Consider the following 19,902-nt stretch of genomic DNA (forward strand, 5'->3'; position numbering starts at 1 on the left):
ATAGCAGCAGAAAATATTTATCTGAATTAAAAGATAATCCCTAATATAACTTTTAACCCAAACGTTGTAACACTGTACTAGTGTAATGAGCGTGAAACTGGCTAGTCTAATGTGACTATCCAAGCTAAGTGAAATGTGAATAGGGCTTCATCATGTAAGCAGATGAACAGCTTCTGGAATTGTTCAAATTCTATTGAAGTCTGTGGGAGCTGGAAGAACACAGCTGTTCCCAGAGTTGTTCATCTTCTTGCAGGATCAGGCCCATAATAAACAAGGTGAAATTCACATAGTTGCATGAAATCCCCTCCACGCTACTAAAGCCCCCCTGAATGTGGTTGTATGCATGCAGTGTGCACATGAAAGAACAGATGGGGCACAGGCAGAGCAATTGTACTGGGGGACCTCTGTACCTCCTGGATGCCTTGGAGAAGGAGTCTCCATGCTGGCGCTGACTAGGCCAATCTTGAAGGCAAGCTAGAGTCGGGCTTCTATAAGGAACCACTGGATCTTCAACTGCATGGATCCTAGTGGCCAGGAACAGCTAAGTAAGGGATGTAGACACTCTGGTTTCAGAGAAGCCCTGCCTGCAGAAGAGGGAGGTGAATAATGGATTTTATCCCTGCAGTGATTTTCCTGTGTGAAGCCTTCTTACTCTTGCTTTGTGCAAGGAGAAGTGATTTCACCAAACGACCATAAAAGGTGGAGGTTAATTAAATCTTTAAAATTTCTTTTACAATCAGGTACCATCACCTATCTTGTTCATTTAATGTGAATTAATTTACCCCAGGATTTGTATCCTCACTATGTCCCTTTAAGCAGCAGGATGTACGCTGGAAAAGGTGTGAATTCACATTGTATTCTAAAATGACATGTTTTAAAGATTTCTCTGATGTTTAACAGTCGTGCAGATTACATTTCTGAGCGTGGCTCATCCCGTTGTGCTAAAGAGACCAGATTTTATGAATAATCAGCTAATTCAAACCCAATACATTTGAATTATATATGAGCAGCATTTGAATCTCTGTTGTAATGATTGTACTCTGGGTCTTAGATGTGTAATGCTTTTCTGTGTGGCTCCAAGAATGATGAAACTGCTATCAGAACAAAGTGATAAAGATGAGTATGAGGGAAATATTAGGCTTAATGAGGCTGCACTGAGAGACAGCAGGAGAAGCAGCCATAGGCTGAGACTAATTGGTTATGTAGAGCAGCTGGTTGCTCCAGAGATCTGGGTTAATATATTCTGTGGTTTTGCTCTATGTAGTACAATGCTTAGCAGCTTCGCCAAGAACAGTAACTGTTAGGGTTTTTCATACCTCACTATGATAGTTAATAGGTATTGAGCCTGTTTTTTTTAAACAAGCCTCCACTTAGGGAGCAGAACTGCAAGTGCAATTAATTGTAAGCACAAACACTAGCACTTAATAGTATCTAAGCTACTTGATTAAAATGACGAATCTGGTAGTTAGGCATCTGAATACAAACATTTGGACCTGCAATTAATTGTTGGGTGCAAACTGATTTGGGCGGCAGCAGAGAGATGAGGAGGCGAGAAAAGAGGCCAAGTTACGGTCACTTTAAAACTAACCATAAAGTATGTTTCCAATTAAACACAGTAGGACAAATTCTGTCTTGACTTATCGCCCCATGCAATTATGACAATGGGGTGCAAATTGGGAAGAATTTGTCTTGCTATATGTATCTGATTTGCAGTGTTGCCTGGAGAGGCACAAATAAATTAGAAAAATAATTGAAATCAACAAGTAGAAAGTTATGAAAAATGCATATTGTACAGTATTATCACACTTGTAAACACAGTTATTAACCACAGGACTAAAGCAGACCCATAGCATATGGAACACTTATACATCAAACACACACATTTTTTTTTATCTGAAATTTCTGGAAGTATTATACACACATCAGTGTGTCTGTTTTCCACTAAAGATTACCAAGAGTAGAGATTAATAACTGTTTGGTAAAAATGTTTTTCCTCTGTCCAGTGGACTAAATGCAAACAAACAGGAGACAGATAAATAACTTTTTAAAAAATACTCAAACCTATGATTTAACTCTAAAGCAAAAATATAGTAAGGATATTCAGGAGTAAGTAAATCTCACATACATGGCATATAAATAATTTAGGGGTTGCAGCATTGGTGCACTAAGTGCCATGGGAAACACTGTTCACTTTATAGGGATTTTGAAACCTAAATCTGCAATCTCGAAGGTATTTCATTGCCCAAATAAAGAACATCCTTCCATCTCTCTCATACATTTTTTCTTTTTATCTTTTATGTTCAGTTTATTTAATTTAGTCAGATCAGTTTTTCTGGATGTCGTCCTGTCTGTCTGTGTGTCTGCCACACCATGTTCTCTTTGTCAGGATGGCTATTCTGGGGGGTTTTTCCCCCATGGTTTATTTCATCCTTGTTTCTTCCATTTGTTTGCTATGAATAGCCCCTTCTGTCCTATCTCTGTGTAATATAGGGAGCTGCGTTAAAGCTGGCCAGATAGGAAGGCATTGCCACTTGTAATGGAAGAGGCTCCATTACTCCATATTTCCTCATTTAATGGGAGGAGCTTAGCTCATTTAGACCTGTTTAAGCATGGCTCCACTGGGCATAAAAGCAATGGGACAGCACACAGCAGGAAGAACAAATGGGTTTCAGCTGGGAAAATCCTGTTATCTCTGGGCATGAGAACACTCTCCAGGCTGTCCTTTGGCCTGAACTTGACTGTAAGGAAATCATTATGGTCTCTGGTGCCAAGCCAGGCACTCCTTAGCACAGGGGCAGGCAAACATTTTGGCCTGAGGGCCACATCGGGTTTCCAAAATTGTATGAAGGGCTGGTTAGGGGAGTGCCTCCGCAAACAGCCAGGCGTGATCTGGCCCCCACCCCCTATCCGACCCCCCTGCTTCTCGCCCCCGATGGCTCCCTCGGGACTCCTGCCCCATCTGCCACTCCCTGTCCCCTGACCACTCCTGACTGTCCCCTCATCCAACCCCCCACCCTCTCATTCCTGACTACCCGCCCCGGGACTCCTGCCCCATCCAACCCCCCTGTTCCCCGCCCTCTGATTGTCCCAACCCCTATCATAGAATATCCGGGTTGGAAGGGACCTCTGGAGGTCATCTAGTCCAACCCCCTGCTCAAAGCAGGACCAATCCCCAATTTTTGCCCCAGATCCCTAAATGGCCCCCTCAAGGATTGAACTCACAACCCTGGGTTTAGCAACCCAATGCTCAAACCACTGAGCTATCCCTCCCCCCGCGCCCCTGAACTCCCCTGCCGCTATCCAACCCCTCTGCCCCCTTACCAGGCTGCCTGGAGCACCGGCGGCTGGCAGTGCTAGAGCCACGCCGCCCAGAGCATGGGGTCAGGCTGCCGCTCTGCAACTGCGCTGCTCAGCCGCCCAGAGCATTGTGCAGGCGGCATGGTGCAGCGCACTGAGACTGTGCGGGAGGGGGAATAACCTCCCGGGCCTGAGCTCAGGGGCTGGGCAGGAGGGTCCCATGGGCTGGATGTGGCCCATGAGCTGTAGTTTGCCCACCTCTGCCTTAGCATATAGACAACGGAAGAGTAGTCATTCCTGGAGTCGTCTTCGTCGTGGCAAGACCTACTTAGAAGAATGGTTAACAAATATTGTAAACAATAGAATGGAACCTTCCCAAACTTAAGTGTAGTGTTTTGTTTTTTTTTCTAAATCAAATGTCTTAGTTCCAAAAAACACCTAGGAAAATGCTCTCTTGTTGAACAAATGGCTCTCAAAATTCTGGCAACTAGAATGTATGTTAAGAATTGTGCTGGTCCTCAAAATGGACCAATAGAGGTTTTGTTTTACACTTTTTTTATTTTAAAAATGTTTCACTTCTTGGCAGAATTCTTCAAAAGCAAAGTTTCAACCCACAGTGATTTTTTTTTTTAAGAACTTGCAAATGAGCCATATTAAAGGGTATTTTCAAAAGAAAGACCTTGAGCCATACCTGTATTACTGTAACTTATTGAACAATGGCTGAGACAGTACTTTTAAAAATAATACTGAATTATGTACTGATAGGTGCAAATCCTTTAAAGGTTGAAAATTCTTTTTGTTCTGATGGGAGCTTAATAAAAACAGCCTTTCTGAGGATTCACTTTGTTGATAAACTCAGAATCTCTCAGTCTTTGATTTCAAAGCAGGCCAGCATTCCTCTGAAGTATTCTACTGCCACCCTCAAGTCAAACAGGGAGCGGCTTTGCAATGTTTCAGAATAGTAATTTGCAAATGTGTCCCCACAGTACACAGCAATGTCTTGAATGTAACAGATATCCGTGAGAATACCCCATCAGACTATTGGCTCATTTAACCTGGTATCTCATCTCTGAAGCCTCGTCTAAAGAAATTGCCACCATTACTAAACACCAGTTCAACTCCATTGCTGTCAGCAACTTTATAGAGGAAGGATGGTCTTGTGGTTATATGCACTAGACTGAAACTTGGTGAATTTAAAGTTCAGTTCTTTGCTCTGCCACAGATGTCCTGTCTGACCTTGGACAAGTCCCCGGAGCTGATTCAGCAAAGTGCTTAAGCATGTGCTTAAAGTTCAGTATGTGAGTAATCCTGTTGCATTTAATGGAACAACTCAACATGCTGAACTTCAAGCACATGCTTAAGTGCTTGTCTGTGCCTCAGCACCCCATCCGTAAAGTAGGGATAATCATATTTTATTTCTCCCCCAAGTGCATCAGCTTGACCTTGTCTGCACTGAATTTCACCAGCCATTGTGCTACCTGATCAATTAGCTTTGTTAGGTCCATCAGAAGTGCCTTTTAGACTTGTTTCCTAAGTAAATTCATGAATGTCCTATGAAGAAAGAATTACTTTAGTAAATAAAAACAATTCTTTTAAATTGATTTTAAAAATAAATTAGCTAAAATAAAGTGTTTGGGGAGCTTGGGGGGTTTCATGCTAATTGAATACAATAAAACTTCTCTTATAGTAAAATAATTTGGTCATCATTCTTTCCCATAGTACTGTAGCATTTTTAGATCTACATGCATGATCATGTAAAAGAAACAAGAAAAGGGGACGTTTGCTTGAAATCTTTTCACAGCAAAATATTTGAGTCTGGTTTGCACATTGTGAATAAATATATGATTTGATTTTCTTCTGGTTAGATCCAGTTATTAGGGATTCATATCATACATAGCTAATGTTTTGGAGAACTGACTCACTGTGCTTATGCCCATAATGTGTTTCTGCCTCCAGTCATTTTCAGACTGTAGTACTTTAATACCTTTTAAAATGTCTGGTTGCTACTATCACATTTAGAACCTGTGACTAATTTATTCAGGTTTAATGGAGAATAATATAAGAGACAGTTTTCCTGTTTACTATTGTTAGATAAATACACAGGATAATATCTGTCTCCATATTATGTCTAGTGCTTAGGTTTTATTTACTGGCTCTTCTGAAACCACTGTACATAAACATCATGTGGTTGTGCATTTAATATGTATTCTTTTTTCTTTCTTTCTAAAATACTTTTTCCTGATTATCTCTTGAACAATTAAAGTTTTAAAGTGATCGTTTTAACCTGTAAGTCTTTAAATTACCATTCTTCCATAACATGATTTCAATTTGCAGTGATGAAAACTATCAGAAGTATTTCTAGAGAGACCATCTGGATAATATCTAAGTTCTGTCAAAATTGGTAGATCCCAAATTTGACCTTCTGTACATTTGTTTTCTCACATCTGATCTCAAAGCTCACTGAATTTTTTCTGTGTATTCCCCAAACAAATGCTTTTATTATAATAATTATTTAACACATTATTTAATATTCATTTTAATTATAGCCAAATTGTTGGAAACTCTCCCATAACAAACCAGTCAGCTCATGGAATATGTATGTGGAATAAATACAGCCACCCTACTGTTCTTTCCCAATGACAGCTTCCACGAGCTTCAGGATTGCAACTGTAGAAACAGATCTCAATTTCAAGTTTCCAAAAATGCATTATCATTACTAAATCAAGGGAGGCTGAAGAGATTTAAAAATTAAGAAAAATATGTTGATCAGACCTTTTGTAAGTAAAGTTAGACAAGTCTAGTGCAACATCACAAAGTCCATGAAAGCTTAGACTGGGAAAACTAATTTGCCTCCTGTGCATCATGAACATTTAGCAAAATTTCTTCTTATAGCTCCCTTTCCAGTGGTTACAGTAACAGTTCTTCTGTTTCCTATTGTAATAGTTTGTTTCCTTCCACTGCAGGAGCAAAGCTGTAATTGTTTCAGTCTCTGGTTGTAGTCATGTTCTGTTTAGAAGTCTCAGCTTCTGTCAAAAAATAAAATAAAATAAAAGTGTGGCAACCAGTCTATAAAAATGCTGTGGTGAATGGCATTCTAAAATAATAATAATAGACTTTATAGATTATGAGCTCTTCAGAGAAGTAACTGTTTCTTGTGTGTTTGAACAGTGCCTAGAACGTTGCATGTGCTACTAAAATATATGTAATGACAATTTCTCATAGGCTGGAAATCTCAGAAGAACATCCTTTCTGGGCTTCAGCTTCTGGTCTCAGATGAAACCAAGAAGTGCAAAGACCTGAATATGTCAATTTTGACCAAAGCGTGCGCTCTCTTGCTCGCTCTCTCAAAGTATTTAGATCAGATCATATTATTTTCTGCCCTGGTTCACCCTCTCTTGATGAATAATATGAAGAATCCTGGTTTCAGCATCATTTTAACAGGAACGCAGAGACTTCTGCATCAAGGATGCTGCATTCTGTGCTTAGGAGACACAGTGGAAAATTCTGACCTCTGGCTCTGAAGACTTTACTTTCTTCTTTTTCACAGCCCACTGTCTGCCTTTGCCACCTTAAATCCATGTTCTCCAACCACTGAAGTTACAGGAGACTGTTAACTATAAATATGATTTGCCCCCCCATCCCCCGCACAATAGGCCACTTTTTTGGTATGTGGGTAGAAGGAGCAGGAGCCCACAAAGCCGAGAAAGTGAGGAATGTAGAGGGAGGGATCCATTCTAAAACTGTAATGAAAGATGAATCAGGGCTGTATGGCTTTTGAAATGCTTCAAGAAATCAGATGGGTGACGGTAAAGCTACCTATTTACATTGTGTGTGAGTGTGTGTGTATTACACATACACACTCTCTCATTCTCACTTAAATAGGGATAATCCTAATGTGAAGGTGAGCTCTTCCTAAACGCTTCCTTTGCTGCCTTAGCCTTTCAACATCAGGCATCTTCAACTATTTTTGTACAGTATTCCCCGTTATTAACATTCTTGAGGATGTTGTTTCATATTTATCTTTTCTTTTTTTCTGGTTACATCTTCCATCCCCAGTATGGTATGGAGTCAGCTCCTGGGACAGGTTTTATGTGTAATAACACTCTCTGCTAGTAACACATTCCTCTGAATGCTGAAATTGATTTTCCTTCTCTTAATGCATGACTAGCCAGTGCAACGTTTGTCCCAATACCTAATATGTGATGGACCTGACAGCATGGGATGGGAACAGAAACCAGCATGATTAGATTGGACTATATAACGTCATTGGAGGCATTTAATTTGCCACAGATCAAAGTCTGTTTGGGAGGAAAGTGACCAATATTTTTAAAAATTGGATGTCTAAAATTAAGTACAAATATAGGTGGGTAAATAAATGGCTAGATACGCAAAAGTGATGAGCATCCCACTGCCCCATTAATTTAAATGGAACTGGTGGGTACTCAGCACTTTTTTGAAAGTCAGGTGTCTGGTTTAGAAGCCTAACTTTAGGCACCAATTTTTTAAAATGTTGGTCAGTGTCCATGTGTATATGTGTAGGGTCATAGGAATTGCCATAGTGGATTAGACCAGTGGTCAATCTATTCCGATATCCTGTTGTGACATTAAGAACCACGCAAGGGCCACAGGTACCCAGATATCTGGTAATGAATTGCAGCTGGCTTAACCAATTCACATGTACTCCAATTCTTTAATGTAATGAAATATATCTGAGAAGTATCATACAAGGTGTCAATGAAAAGCTCATGACTCACTAGTTATTAATAAAAAGAAAAGGAGTACTTGTGGCACCTTAGAGACTAACCAATTTATTTGAGCATAAGCTTTAGTGAGCTACAGCTCACTCAAATTGGTTAGTCTCTAAGGTGCCACAAGTACTCCTTTTCTTTTTGCAAATACAGACTAACACGGCTGTTACTCTGAAACTAGTTATTAATATTATTACATAATGTAGGTGCAAGCAACCGATGCAAAGTTATGGACGTAAACTGAAATTATAGTTCTTAAAATGTGTTTGCCAGCCAAGACAAAAGAACAGTTGAAGAGGAAAAATTAGTAGCACTCACTCAGCTCCATTTGACCATGCTTGACCAGTTTTTTTCAGCCAAAGTTATTAAGAGCCAACGTTCATCCCACAAACACCAGCCATTAGTAATGGTTACCAGTTCTCCTCTCTGTTGCTTATTAAAGAACCTTGTGGAGCAGCAAGCTTATATAGCTTATATAAGCTTTTACTATATCTATAAATGATATTATTACAGCTTTTATTCATGAAAAGTACATTTTTATGTGACTGACATTGTGGTACACAACGGCACTAAATCTTAGCTAGGAGTTACAATCTAGTTTACAATCTAATGTTGATAACTTGCTATCCTGGCAAAAATGAAATTGGCTTTCTATAGATGAGAACTAGGCCTAATCAGTGATTTATTTATAGTTGAGGGGAGAAAGCCAGGTAAATAGTCCCACTCTGAACACACTCTTCTGAGCCAGGGAACGTATTGTTCTTTTCCTCTCCGTATTTTATTCAACTGGGATTTTTTCAGGTTTTGGCCACATTTAGACATTGCTTGACCATGACAATACCTCCAAGAGTTAGAGGATACAGCATGGTCTAATGAACAGGAAGTACTGGACTAAGCATCTGCTGACTTAAGTTCTATTTCCAAACTTGAGCTTGGGCGAGTTATTTCACCTCTCTGTTTCTGTTTCCCCTCCTACCATTTTTCCATTTTGACTGTAATCTCTTTTGGGAATGGACTTTCTTATTATATGTATGTACAGTGCCTAGCATAATGATCTCAGTTGGGGTCTCTAGGTGCTGCTGTAATACAAACAGTAAATGCATAAACTTAAGGCCAGAAGGGACTATCATGGTCTTCCTGTCTGACCACCTGCACGTGGCAGACCACAGAACCTCATCCACCCTTTCCTGTACTAGACCCATAACCTCTGGCTGAGTTACTGAGGTCCTCAGATTATGATTTAAAGTCTTCAAGTTACAGAGAATCCATCATTTACTCTAGTTCAAACCAGCAAATGCCCCGTACTCTACGCTGCAGAGGAAGCTGATTAAACCCCCAGGGTCTCTGCCAATCTGACCCTGGGGGAAAATTCCTTCCTGACCCCAAATATGGGGATCAGTTAGACCCTGAGCATGTGGGCAAGACCCATTAGCCAGATGCCTGGGAAAGAATTTACTGTAGTAACTCAGAGCCCTCCCCATCTAGTGGCCCATCTCTGGCTGTTTCCTACATGCCATTGTAGGCAATCTTATCATGCCATCCCCTCCATAAACTAACCAAGGTTAGTCTTGAAACCGGTTAGATTTTTTAATAATATAATAATAATAATGCAATAGGGTTTTAAATATTATAATACTGCTCTGTTTATACACATCAACACACAAAGTCGAGCAACAAAATCTTTATGTGGCTAAATAACCATTTTAGGCACCTACTGACTGATTTAGGAGCCTAAATATGGCACCCAATACCTTAAATAGACAGGGTCTCTCTTCAGAGGAGTGATTCAGTATAGTACCCATTTGGGTCCCTGCTGACACGAACAGTTTGGTGAAGTCCAGCCTTGAAGAAGCAAGGCTCACAATAGTTTAAGTGAAAAAATCCACAAGTGTGAACATTTTTTGAAACATGTCTGTTGGAAGTTTTTTAACACACATGCTTGAAATTGTTTTAGTATGTGAAATTCAACTTGTCACTCATATTTAGCATTATGTGCTAAAAATCTCAGCAATGTCTATGTTCTATCCCCAGAATACACTTGAAAATTAGGTGCTTAGATCTCATGGAAATGTATATGCTATAATCAAAGGTCTGAAAGCTAGAAGTGGAGAAATCACCAAACCATTCTCTCTTGCAGTGCTCTCACACAGAGAGACATATACTTTCCATTTGTTTCAACAGTTCAGAAAACCTTTTAGCTTTTACACGGAGGGCCCCAATAAACTCTACACCAGCTTCAAAAAGAGTATTTGTTGAGGCAATGTCAGCTATGGACAGTCTGAAGCCGAGTGTTTTTGCTCGATGAACTCCCATGCATACCAATACTCAGAACACTCTCTTCCAGGTCACAGAGCTAGTCTGGTCTCTGGGAACAAATCAAAAGGCTTGGGAGTTCAAATGAGTTTGGCTTGAAGACTATTTTAGTCATGAAAATGTAATTGCAGACAGACTGCTGAGCTTTTTTTCTTAGGATGTCATCTAAGTATTTCTGAGTTGATATTGGTTAGCTTTTCAGTCATTCTTTGACTAGACTTTTGCTGTTGTCTGACAGGAATTGATGGCCCTGCTGCATTTCAAGATGACATTCAGGAGGTAGGAAGCCAAATTCAGATTCTTACAGTTGGGCAGTCTAGCCACAATGAAGATGATGGAGAGACAATGGCTAGTAGCCAACAAAGCAGGCAGGACCTTAGAGTAACAATGCAGAAAAAGGGTAAGTAGCCAAAGCTACCTACTTATGCTCCTTGTTGTTTGCTCTGTTTTTAGGCTGGCAACTCCTTCTACTCCCAATGGTAGCCTGGTCCTAAACTAAGGCATAGACATGTTTTTTTCACCATTTCACTTGAGGTCCTTCCTTCAGTGAATCATCATCATCCTTCCCTTATTGCTCTGTTGTTTTACCTCCATAATTATAATGGAGTTCCGCATTGGCCCAAGCAGCAAGAGACCTATGTGTACTCTGGGACATGGCTTTCCCATACTTCAGTGCAATGTTGCTGTCAAGGTGGCAGGTGTTAAAGCCCTCATCCATAAATTTTACAATCTGAATTGCAGGATGATAGAAATCACGTACTTAAGCTTTAAAAAAAAGGGTTTGTAATGGCCACATTTTAATTAGAAGGCAGAACATTAAGTGTGGTTGTAGTATCAATTCACAAATTCACATCTTACGTTCATCCTCCTAAAGGTGAAAATGACAGAACTGTATTCTGCGGCACTTCTTGGCAGCATATTTCTCAAATGTTCTGGGTTTTTTTCAAGGACAGCCCTGACTGGGGATGGATGGATGGATTGATTGTGTGTATCTGTCTCTCCCTTTCTGCACCAGAGTTATCTCCCATCAGACAGCAGCTTAGGAGGAAATAAATCCTAAAATCTTCACAATGCTTTTCTGAAGCCTTAATGGCTCTGCTTCTTCAGCATGCAACCTTTGAAGTTAAGATGGCTTTGACCAAAGCTGCTCTACAGAAAGAAACTGGTGCTTCAAAAATATACACATAGTCCACAAAGAGCAAAATTTAAGTGAGAACTTGACTTGTATAGAATAGACTGTTCTAAATGTCAGCTTCATTTTGTAGAGCAGCTCTCACTGAGATTCATTATCTCAAATGCTTCACACTGTGGATGTGAGCGACTCAGCCTGAAATGAACACATTTCCTCCACGTGTGAAGTTTCCTGGGTATTTGGATATGAGAGAGACTGATTTGAATAACAAGTTCCCTGCGTATTGGTTGCCCCTTAAATGCATGGCTCAAAATGTTTATAAGCCAGTCACCTTGCTCACAAAAGTTGTTTGATTTAGAAATTATAAATACAGCTGGGTGAGAACAACATTTTCTGTTTCCTGGAAAGTTCTGCGAGTTAGAAAAAAAAATCTGTTCCAAAATGGAAGGAAAACAAAAAACTTTGAAATTTGCTATGAAACCAAATTCCAAACAAAATATTTCATTTTGAAAAAAATCAAAACTTTTTTCAGATTTTGACATTTTGTTTACATTTATAATATAAAATAAAATAAATTTCAAATAAAAATAATTTTGAAATGAAAACTAGAAATGGTTCATTCTGAAAATGTCAGAATAGAATGTTTAAATTTTTTCATATTTTCCTTGAAAGGAGATTTTGTCAAAATAGCAATTTTTCTGCAAAACTTTTTGCTTTTGATAAATCAACATTTCCTGAGGGAAAATGTTGTCTTAGGAAATTTCTGACCAGCTCTAATTATAAACCGATTTTTAAGTTAGATCAAACCACTGGGGTTTATTATTTTGGGGTGGTCTCTTTTTTTATATTAAAAACTGTTAAAACAAGCATACTTGATGGACAGTAAAGGTATGTCTACCCTGCACACTTCTTATGGAGCCATGCAGCGTACATACCCAAATAGCGCCCCCTAGCATGGGTATAAATAGCAGTGTGGCTGATGAGGCCTGGCTTAGGTGAGTAGCTTAAAGGCATGCCAGTAGGGTGTGGGCATATAGGCAAGTACATACCCTACATGTTTTCTACTCACCCAAGTCATGTCTCTCCATCTATTTTTAGCAGTGTAGTGTCCTGTGTTGCTGGAGCCTTTCTCCTCCTCAGGAAGTTTCCCCCAATGGGGGAAGGCTCTGGCAGAAGGGAAGCAGCAGGGAAAGAGTTCAGCATCTCCCCACTGTGGAATCTTTCCCCGTTGCTGGGAAAGACTGGCAGCAGGAAAAGGCTGTCCTCTCCCTGCAGCTGGAGACTTTCCCATCTCTCTCCCCTCTGGCAGGCTGTTTGTAAGTACACAAACCCTACACACTGCCACCAGTGGTTTGTACAGTACACGTAGTCTAACTGTTTATGTGGGGGACGTTTTAAATGAAAGCACTGGTATTTAGCTTCATGACTCTTGTTAAGGTTAGTGGAGCACGCCATGCCCTTTGTGGGTACAAAGCACCAATAAGCTGGTTTTAACTAGTAGAGGTTCCATGGGATATTCCTGTTGGATGATGGGGTTTGCCATCCCATGGAGTGAGAAGGGGGCTTGTCAGCTAGCTTTTCTCACCCTTGGGTGTCCCAAGAACCATGGGGACATTTGTTTAGGAGCTGAGGCTTTCAGGTGCAGGCCCAATGCTTCTTCCCTGGTCCCTGGACCATCTCACTGCCATGTCACCATGAATCTAAGGGAACCTTGAGAGTAGCTGCCCATAAGCCACCTTCAATTTGTTTATGGGTGAGGAAGGGGAAAGCCACGTAAAGGCAATGCTGATGGTAGGAAAGGTCATGCTGATTGTCATTAGAATTGCTTAGTCCTGATTTGAATCCATTCTGCTGTTTGACAGGAACTTTGTGGTGAGTGTCCAATATTAACAGATGCCTGTCTCCACAGGGAGCGTCCAACATGTCTGTTTCAGTTAGGAGAAGATAGGTTATAGAATACATTAGTGCACAAGCAATATTCTCCTTGCAAGGAAATGCCAAATGTTTTTTTTGATTTCCCCATCTGCTGGAAATTGCCACAACTAGAATAATTCTCTTCCTGCGGGAAATATTCCGGCCTTTTGATTTCAGTATTTTTAACATTGAGCCTTCCTTGTCAGTGAATGAATCACAAGGACAGACACACACTTCCTCAGGTTTTAGCAAAAATCAGATGAAAATCTAACATTTAGTTACACATTTATCAGTTTCATTAATGTCATTGTGACCGTAGCAGTCTAGATAGTTGTAATTTTTCATTGCCAGCAGGAGGTAAAATTGCTGTTGCTTTGAGATTTAGAGAAGGAATAGATCTGTGTAATACTTCAAGCAGCAAACAAAATTGCTTTCTGGGAACAAAGCTGAAACAGGAGCTTCTTTAAAGCATTCTTAGGGTGTTTCCAAAAGATGCTTAGAACCAGTTTGTTAAACATTGGCAAACATTTGCTGGTGATTACACCAGCAAAATCTGACTCATGCACGATGGGTGTAAATGCATACCTAAATAAAGTAACTGTTAAAGCTACTGCATATTAGTGTGCTCAACTCCCTGCTTTTTTATGCACCAGTGCCCATTTGGGACATGGAATGCTGAGGTTGCCCTCACAAATGCTGGATATAATTTGCATGCCAGTATCTGAAAAATTCTTTTTCCCCCCTATCCCAGAGCATCTTTGCAGACACTGAGAACACAGTACAGCATTGTCTTTCATCCTGTTCTTCACTTATTCCTTCACTAAACCCAGCCTGATCATGTCCCTGAGTATGTCCTTCTGTCTAATTGGTTGTGTTTGCATTATTTTCATTAGCATCCTATCATTTGTTTGTCACCTGCAGCATCCCCATCATTGTAATCTTTTCAGTTGTAGCCAATCCTGTACCCTGATTTGACATCTTACTCTCTTCCTAACCTCTTCAATCGTCTTTAAATCATTTCACTTTATACCTGCTGTCTTTCATCTTTGCTGCCACCAGCCTTCTGATCTCTGTTTCATTTAATGCAACTGCTTCCAGGCCACAGAATAATACTGGTAGTACACTGATTTGATAAATTTTCCCTTTGATACCGGTTGTAATGTTTTTAACAGTCCATAATTCCATCAGTTTCTGTGCAGCACTTGTGGCTAAGGCACATCTCCTTTTATCTTCACCCTTGATGGCGCAATTGGCACTGATCAAGCTTCTTAGGTACACATAAGATTCTACTTGTTCTATGACTTTGCTGAGTCTGCATTTCAGCACATTCTCTTTTGTCCCTTTCCAAGATTCACCCACTTCATCTTTTGGCATTTATTATAACTCCAAGTTGACTACACCAATTTTCCAAGGTAGCAAAGGATGTTATTATTCATTCAAATGTGTCTGCCTGTTGTCATCCACATAAGCTTAGGAGCTTAACTTCAGATCATTCAATGGTATGCCCTCCAAATCGTCTAATGTTCTTAATATCCAGTTGTAGAAAAGTGTCTGTAATTCCATGGCCCCAGTTTGAAAAATTGGCTCTTGTTAAATAGCTTTTAAGGCTCTCAATGGGAGTCAAAGAATGAAGAGAGGGGCACATAATCACATTCTCTTCAGGTAGTTCCTATTCATGTGTGATGATGGTGGGTGAGTACAAGTCTTCGAACTCTAACAGGTATGGCCAAAATGACTAGTTAGTCTAAGAGCTCTGACTTCCCTTATACACAGGATGTTGTTGGAGACTCTCTTGACGCCATTTTTGTATTGTTTATTTCCATAATAGGGAGACCTAAAGCAGTGGATGATGGGACCATGCCTGTTGAATCTCTAAGGGATACTTAACAATGTATATGCATGTACTTGACCCCTATGTATTTGTGGGAGGATGAGCATTTGAAGGGATTGGAAATAGCAATAAAATAAAGAAAAAAATAAATAAAAGCTACAGAACACAATTTCGATCAGTGTCAATATTCAAACCTAAGAATATTGCCACAAGCATTTCAGCTAGTATATGAGTCTGTGCACTATTTGGTTCAGTCTTTGCTTGCTGCAAAATAAATATTTTTTTATGTTATTGAATAAATTTTCCTGTATAATCTGTGTGTACCCCTGAATTATATTGGTATGTCAAAGATCAAAAAGTAGACCAAAGACTGTCAATGAAGAACTCACCTACAATGTGCTGGAAGATTAACAGTGCAACCATTTAGCATGAATAATACATTCTGTAACCTCAGTTCTAAATTCAGGTCATTCTCATTTAATTCAAAATACTGAAAGGGAGGTGACACCAGGTTTCAATGGGCGTAAGGTAAATTTCAATCTTCAACAAGGGTTGGCTTTTATAAAGGAGAATATCTGAGAGTTATGGCAGCAGAAATGTGGCTGTACCCAGCAAGCCCTTGGTCATGTGTGGGGTCCTCTCATTAAGGATTGTTCATGTGATTAAGGGTTTGCAAAACCAAGCCCATGGATTTTTTCCTTTCCCAGATCCCCACGCAAATACATCCTGGTCCACTTCCACCTCCCAATCCAGTCTTGTGGCCCTGGATCATGTTCCAGGTAAGTACAGAAGGAAGAAGTTAACCCCGCCCCTACTGTTTATTTGGCTCCAAAGATCTTTGTTTAGTACTTGTCCTATTTACCCTTCTATATTTGAATTAATGATCATGGAAATTCTTGACCAAAATTATGGAAAACAATATTATTTTTGGAACATATTATGTAATCAATCTGTAATTTCAGATTTGGACCAAAAGTGAAAAGTGGCTTCATTTATGTAAAACTCCCTAGGAAAACCAGGCCTGCTAGACTTCCTAGACCCCACCTACCTAGACCTTTTGCTGCCAAGTCCAACCTGGTCTTCAAAGTTCCATTTCCTTAGACTCCTCAAAGTTTGTGTGGTTGGGGCACTTGCAGGACTGACACATAAGTATTAAAGTGAAATGGATCAGTGATCTAAGGATTCCCTCTGTTCTGGTCTAATTTTTACATACAAAAACGTATGTAAAAACAGTTTGATTTTATAATTTTTTTACCTCACACTAAGATCTGCCCCCATGAGATCAGATAGGAACAGCCAAAGGCCCTACTTCAGTTGCAGGATGATTGTCAAATAATTGTGGCAGAGTGTGGACAAGATATAGAAAAATCACAGAAAAGTAATAATGGACGTTTATTAATTGCAGTAATTTGGAAAAGCCAAAGAAGACCGATTTGTTTAAGAAAAATTTGCCAGAACAATACAAACACTCAAGTGTTATGTTATGCCTGCTAATTTTTTTTTTTTTGATAACTGGACATTTTGGTGCAACTATATTACACTCATCAATGCGTGAAGCTGACAATGGGAGCCCCACATTGCGCAGGTGCTGACAGCCCAAGCCCCAGCTGCTATCAGCTTGGATAAATGGGGCTCTACTGTACTAATGGTGAAAAAAGTATGTGTTGCAAACTTCAAAATGTATGCAAAATTGTGGACTGTTCAAAGTAAGCTAATTAAAATCAAAATTGTGGTGGAAGCCTAATCCACAATTTCTGCAATCTCACAAATTAAGTAGGGCTTTAGGAATAACTAAATATGAAATCTTACCATAGTGAGGTACATCTTGCAGTTTTTTAAGCCCCCATGCATCTGCAAAGGGCTGCCTTGCAGGATTGGGGCTTTTATGATCTTGTATTTAAAGCACTCAGCTAGGAGATCTGGATTTAGTTCCTGGCTCTGCCACACACTTCTTGTGTGTTCTTGGGTAAATCACTCAATCTCTGTAAAATAGGGATGATTACACTTCCTTTCCTCCCACCCTTTGTATGTCTTGTCTGTTTAGATTGTAAAACTCTTCCAGGCAGGAGCTTTCTCTTGCTATGTGTTTGTACAGCACCTAGCACACTGGGACCCCAATCTCACCTGGAGCTTCTAGGTGCAACAGTAGGAGAAATACTAATAGTTTGTATCCTGTATGCATGCATGTGCAGCTTTAGAGGAACAGCCGTGTTAGTCTGTATTCGCAAAAAGAAAAGGAGTACTTGTGGCACCTTAGAGACTAACCAATTTATTTGAGCATGAGCTTTCGTGAGCTACAGCTCACTTCATCAGATGTATACCGTGGAAACTGCAGCAGACTTTATATACACACAGAGAATATGAAACAATACCTCCTCCCACCCCACTGTCCTGCTGGTAATAGCTTATCTAAAGTGATCAACAGGTGGGCCATTTCCAGCACAAATCCAGGTTTTCTCACTCTCCACCCCCCCCCCACAAATTCACTCTCCTGCTGGTGCTAGCCCATCCAAAGTGACAGCTCTTTACATAATCAAGTCGGGCTATTTCCTGCATAGATCCAGGTTTTCTCACATCCCCCCCACCCCCATACACACACAAACTCACTCTCCTGCTGGTAATAGCTCATCTAAACTGACCACTCTCTATAGAGAAGCAAAGTGTGCGTTGTAAATGGCTTGTCTAGTTTTAGTAAAATCCAGCCACGAGGAAGTTTGTGTGGAAGGTTGGTTCTTTATGAGAGTATCCATTTTTGAGAGCTCATTCTTAATCTTTCCCTGTTTGCTGTAGAGGATCTTGATCAGGTGATTCCGCAGTTTCTTTGAGAGCGTGAGGCACAAGCTGTCAGCATAGTCTGTGTGGTATGTAGATTGTAATGGATTATAGAGAAGCAAAGTGTGCGTTGTAAATGGCTTGTATAGAGAAGCAAAGTGTGCGTTGTAAATGGCTTGTATAGAGAAGCAAAGAGAAGCAAAGAACCAGCAGGAGAGTGAATTTGTGTGGGGGGGTGGAGGGTGAGAAAACCTGGATTTGTGCTGGAAATGGCCCACCTGTTGATCACTTTAGATAAGCTATTACCAGCAGGACAGTGGGGTGGGAGGAGGTATTGTTTCATATTCTCTGTGTGTATATAAAGTCTGCTGCAGTTTCCACGGTATACATCTGATGAAGTGAGCTGTAGCTCACGAAAGCTCATGCTCAAATAAATTGGTTAGTCTCTAAGGTGCCACAAGTACTCCTTTTCTTTTTGTGCAGCTTTAGTGTTTTCACATTTCAAATAAACTTGTTTGCTTGCTCCTCAGGCATTTCAAGCAGCATGAATTTTGATGAAGAGGATGAGGATGATGAAGACAGCTCAAGTTCTTCCCAGTTAAACAGTAACACCCGACCTGGCTCTGCAACCAGCAAGAAATCAAACAAGGTTAGAAGGCAGAAGTGTTGCCTGTAGATTAATATGAACTTTGTCATTTCCAGGCCAGAAAGCCAGCGTTTTTTAACAGGGACGTTTTTTAATATAGCATCTTGAGGGAGGTTTGCTGTGGTACGTCACAGGCTTCAGAGAAGTAAGTAATGGAAAGGTTGAACAGGAGAGCATCTTCTGAAAACTAAAAACTAGAGATGGGTGAAATGACCTGAAATTTCATTGAAAAGTCAAACCAAACATTCCCAGAAGTAAACACATAGCTAATATTACCTGAACTTGAATGAAGAGAAAAAAAATAGGTAAACTAAATATCAAATTGTTAAAATAAAATCTTTGATCATAGTTGGTGATGGGGAGAGAGGTTTTGGCTTTACTGTTATCTCTATCTGTAGTCTCTCACTCTGCTCCTGCCACTGGTACCCAAATTGCTCTCAACTCTCAAGTAAAGGCATTCTTAACCCTGCTACTTCAACTGTAATCCATCTCCCAAATAACCCACTTTTCCCTTTCATGATCTCCCAATTGTCTACGTTTTCCAGCTATGAACTTTCTCAGAATTGGGGGTATTCAGATCTAGGGTTTTGGGAAGGACTCATCCATAAATATTGAGCCAGATTCTGCCTTGCATTGGTTATGAGTCTGACTTTCAAGGTGCAACTAACTCCACTCCTTTTTTCCAGTATGTCCCCTGTGCGGGGATGCAGTTGGCATAGGAAACTTTTCCACTGGCTTTTCACCAGCTGAGAGGGGGGATTCTCATCTGAGCAGCTGCATCCAAATCCCACCTCTTTGCAGCGCCTGAGAGGCATAAGGGGGCCAGAACAGGGGGAATGCAATGTGCTATGTTGTTGCCATTATTTTTTTTTTAAAAAAGAAAAGCTGTTTCTGCAGTGCAGCTGCTGACATGTTTCTTTAAAATCTTGTGTTTTCAGTCTTTCCTTTGTAATAATAAAGTAAACATGAGGTAACCTTTCTTACTCTTCTAGGAGGCAGCCTCAGCTCCCAGCCCTTCCACAAATGAGCCTGTCATAGATGTTGATGACCTGGAGGAGTTTGCTGTGAGACCTGCTCCGCAGGGCGTCACCGTCAAATGCAGAATCACAAGAGACAAGAAGGGAATGGACCGAGGAATGTACCCTACCTATTACCTCCACTTGGAAAGGGAGGATGGTAAAAAGGTCATAAAATATACCTGAATGACATACCAGTTGCACCTGAACTTAAACCCGTTAAAAGTGTCTTC

General features: G+C 40.2%; 1 protein-coding gene across 9 annotated transcripts in view; it reads left to right on the plus strand.

Annotated features, from left to right (window-relative positions):
* The window catches only part of TUB (TUB bipartite transcription factor), a 254,405-nt gene that overhangs the window by 214,903 nt on the left and 19,600 nt on the right, over positions 1–19,902 (plus strand). For 4 of the 9 annotated variants that reach the window (XM_048852324.2, XM_048852325.2, XM_048852330.2 and 1 more), the window contains 4 exons: positions 10,597–10,758; positions 15,943–16,014; positions 18,538–18,656; positions 19,646–19,837. In XM_048852324.2, the coding sequence (XP_048708281.1) occupies positions 10,597–10,758; positions 15,943–16,014; positions 18,538–18,656; positions 19,646–19,837 (545 nt within the window). The remainder of the gene's footprint in view (positions 1–10,596; positions 10,759–15,942; positions 16,015–18,537; positions 18,657–19,645; positions 19,838–19,902) is intronic. The other 5 variants (XM_048852328.2, XM_048852329.2, XM_048852331.2 and 2 more) reach the window with 2 other exon arrangements.

This window comes from Caretta caretta, chromosome 6, assembly GCF_965140235.1.
Source record: "Caretta caretta isolate rCarCar2 chromosome 6, rCarCar1.hap1, whole genome shotgun sequence".
NCBI classification, from domain to species: domain Eukaryota; kingdom Metazoa; phylum Chordata; order Testudines; family Cheloniidae; genus Caretta; species Caretta caretta.